The sequence below is a fragment of the Lathyrus oleraceus genome, chromosome 6 (genome assembly GCF_024323335.1).
Source record: "Lathyrus oleraceus cultivar Zhongwan6 chromosome 6, CAAS_Psat_ZW6_1.0, whole genome shotgun sequence".
Classification (NCBI taxonomy): domain Eukaryota; kingdom Viridiplantae; phylum Streptophyta; class Magnoliopsida; order Fabales; family Fabaceae; genus Lathyrus; species Lathyrus oleraceus.
Window position 1 is genome coordinate 85,435,996 of NC_066584.1, and position 3,855 is coordinate 85,439,850.

Sequence of the window (3,855 nt, forward strand, 5' to 3'; positions counted from 1 at the left end):
AAATTGATAACTTGAATGAACATAAAACAAGTAAATGTAGATATCTTGGGAAAACTTTATTTGTATAAGTAAAAGTTGGTGGGCAAGTGCATTTTCTTCAGATACTCGTTTCTCGCTTACGTATGAGTACTTTGAGTTTGTATTGAAGTTTACAATGATTTTCCACCCTAATCATAACGCTAGAATCCCTATTTATAGCACTACGAAACTAATTATCTTCAATATTCAACTATTTTCCATTTGACATGTCACTTCTGCATGTTTCGCTTACATTCGATTGATTTCCACGTGTCTTTGACGTTTTGACAAGATCAAAAAACAGTTATTTGGTTTGATTTTGAACTTGCTTTGGTCAAATGTGTCGAATTGGTCAACAACTAACTTTTGGAAATTTCATTAAGTACTAGACAAAATTCTTAATATGTCAAACATTGATGTTGCATCCCAAACTATATCTGGTCGAAACGCATGAAATTTGGCCTTACGTTTGTGCACAAATTTCAGCTAATTCCCTTGATGAGTTAATACATTGAAATTTCTTGACTAACAGTTTGGCATTTTCTTATTCTCCTCGTGTTATCGCTTTAAAACCTAAAAAAATTATATTCGTACACGTATCATCGCCAAAGTCCCTACTATTATAGTCATTGCAAATACATACCTAGCGTAAATTATACGACTCTTAGTTGAAATTTTAGTTTTTGTTAAGTCTATTTATCTTTTGATCCATATTAAGCTGAATCGAGTTTAAATTATCAATCATAACCGAATTTTAATCAAAGTAAACTTTAATTAGAAAAGAAAATTATATAAACTTAAATCAAAATTTGAATTAAACTCATTCTTATTAAATCCGACTGAATTAAATTTGACTCATTTACTATCCTTTAATTTACCAAATTAAAAAAATGCAGAAAAAATTAAGAGATAATTATAAAGGATTAGTAGGAGTATATACTAGGAAACTAAACAAGTATTTGATTTATATAAAAAGTGGAAAACATACATTTCTGTTTTAGTTTACACCATCAAACTATATACTCTTGTCAATCAATTCAAACATAAACTTCAAAGCCATTTATTATGAAGGAAGGCAACACTAATTATTCAAACTTCAAGATTCTAAGCCGTGGAGGTGAAGTTGAATCTAAAACAATCAGTTTTTCTTGCAAACAGGGAGGAGCTAAAACCCAATCTAGAGGCAGCCAAATCAAACTGCACAAGATGATTCTCCAACTGATACCCACCAATCACAATCGAACTCCTCGGATTCTCACCACCGTTCACAATTCCAAGACACAAAACCTCGTCATTTATATTCACCATCGAATTCGCACCAAACATCTCCCAAACCACATTTTCATTCTGCAAAACAAGCTCAATCGTAGGAACAGCCGCACCCAGTGGCGTCCCAGGCAAATTGTCAAAACTATAACAAAATTCAAAAGGAGGAGTCGAATCCACCCTTGTTATGTTTCTTGCAATAGAAGCTTTCACAAAAGCTTCTGTAACCACTTTATAAATAGAAGCTTCTAGAACTGTATAAGGATCCACCGTACTTATCTTTGTTCCACCAACACCGTTACTGTCTATAGATAACAAACTCGTGTTAACTGAAACCACTTTTTCATCTATTTTTATTGCTTTTACTCCGATGAAATACTCAGCTGAAGGCTCTCCTTGTGAGAAAGCAGAAGCTGTGCTAACGGGGTTGATTAATAGCGGCGTGTAGGTGAGAGATTTTGAATCATATACAACATTGGGGGCAGAACCAACATTGGCGGCGAAACCGTAAGGACCGTCACCAAAGATAACGACGCCGTTTGAAGAGGAAAAACAAAAAGCAAATTTTCTATCGAAGCTAAAAGCGGAAGCTAGTTGAGTTGGTAAAGAGATTTTGGTTCTTCCAAGACCGGCCATACCAGAAGCACCACTTGCGAGTCCTTTAAGTAAGGAAGTTGGTGCACATGAGAATAGGAAGCGTGAAAAGGAGACGGTTTGTCCTGGGTTGAAGCCGTTAGTGGATTGGATTGATAAAACGTCTTCGGCGAGTTCCCCGCTGGTGGCGGTGTGGGTGACGGTGTTGTCGGGAAGTAGGCCACATGTGTTGTTGTTGCAGCCGGGTTTAGGTGATGAGAAGCAATCGCCGCAGCCGTTTGCTTTGGCGAGAGAGCATTGGGCGGAGCGGCAGCGTGCTGGGCGGTATGTGGAGGAAGTGTATTGATTTTCACAGTCTACCCAGAGGAACTGGCCTCCGAGATCGACTATGAGGTTTAGTGGGACTAGTGGGGTTCTTTGGTTGATTTGAGCTATGTATTGGAGTGTTGTTAAGCTATCTTTTGTGACAGGGAGAACGAGGGCTTTTGGTCTGAAAGATTGTTGAGAGAAAGTGGGTGAAATGAAGAGTAATAGGAGGAGGAGGGAAATGGAGTGTTGGATGTTAGAATTAGCCATGGCTAGAGATACTAGAAATTGAGTTGGAGATGATGGTGCAGAGGCAGCTCTTATTTATGCATGAAATTGGAATTGGATGGAGTTGCCATTTTTGAGTAAAAGACAATTAGAGATGTTAACTTGTCAAATATGATTGCTACGACAAGCTGTCAAACATTATATGGATGGATGGATAGAGTTGCCACTTCTGGATATGTTATATTATTACTTTTTTGGTCAAACTTGAGACACTTTTAGTTTTATATTTTATTCACCTTTATTATTCTTTGCCAATTTCTAAAACTGTCAGTGGTAACACGATAGTAACTAATGTCCCTTTGTTTGGTTATTTGTTAATGTAATCCGTAAAAGCATGTACTAGTATGATATAACATTAAAAATTAAACAAGTTTAAGATGAACTTCATAGGTTGTTATTTTGGTAAAGACTCAAGACTTGAAACTGTGCTCTTTACTCTGCTGAAGATCTAAAGTTAGAATTCGCTAGTAGCTAACAATTCATTGTTGTATAAGTCCATATAGAATTTAGATGACTATATATATATAAATAAATGAAGTGATCTTATTTACCATGATTTAAATAAATTATTATGTTTATTAAAATATTTAATATAATATTATATTATATATAAAAGAAATTTACAAATTACAAACATAGATTTCAAAGTACTATAATACAAATTCTATAGAATAAATTTTTACTATAATTATGTTCAGTAGAAATAATAATAATAATAATAATAATAATAATAATAATAATAATAATAATAATAATAATAATAATAATAATAATAATGTTGCAATTGCAACACTCAAATTCAACAACTAATAATGTGACATTTAAAATTGGAATTGATAAAGTTTCAACAACATTCAAATTTTGCAATATATAATGGTTGAATAACATTAATGCTTTAACATTCAAATTCAACCACTATTAATGTTATATCCAAATTTTGCATAAAAATATTTCCCCTATATTATTATATTAGCGAGTTTTTATTTATTTTTGTAAAAAAAAAATTCAATCTTGTTACAGAAATATTTCATTATTTTAATTATCCACGTTCATCTTTTTCCTTTAGATCAATCTTAAGCTTCAAAATTTCTTCCCCATTCATATCGTTGTTTTCTTTGTTTCCCCTCACAAAAAATGATTATACTCACTCATTCACAAGTTCTCAAATGGGTGGAAAAAAACATCATCAATTACCGACTCAAGTGGAAGAAATTGGCTCAAATGTGGATGTGATAAGATCATGAAGATGTAGGTTTCGAATACACATAAAAATACAAAGAGGAAATTTTGGAGATGCAAAAAAATATAGATTTGTGAGGCATTATGTAACTTTTTGTTTCTTTATAACTTAATTTCATTTCTCATCGTGATGTTGTTATCGTT

The 3,855-nt window shown here is 33.2% G+C and overlaps 1 protein-coding gene across 1 annotated transcript; it reads right to left on the reverse strand.

Annotated features, from left to right (window-relative positions):
* Positions 1-955: 955 nt before the first annotated feature.
* On the reverse strand, positions 956-2,580 carry LOC127093054 (probable aspartic proteinase GIP2). The gene has a single exon (XM_051031952.1). It carries the CDS (start codon positions 2,452-2,454, stop codon positions 1,123-1,125), a length of 1,332 nt encoding a protein of 443 aa, XP_050887909.1. The 5' UTR covers positions 2,455-2,580; the 3' UTR covers positions 956-1,122.
* Between the last annotated feature and the right edge of the window lie 1,275 nt (positions 2,581-3,855).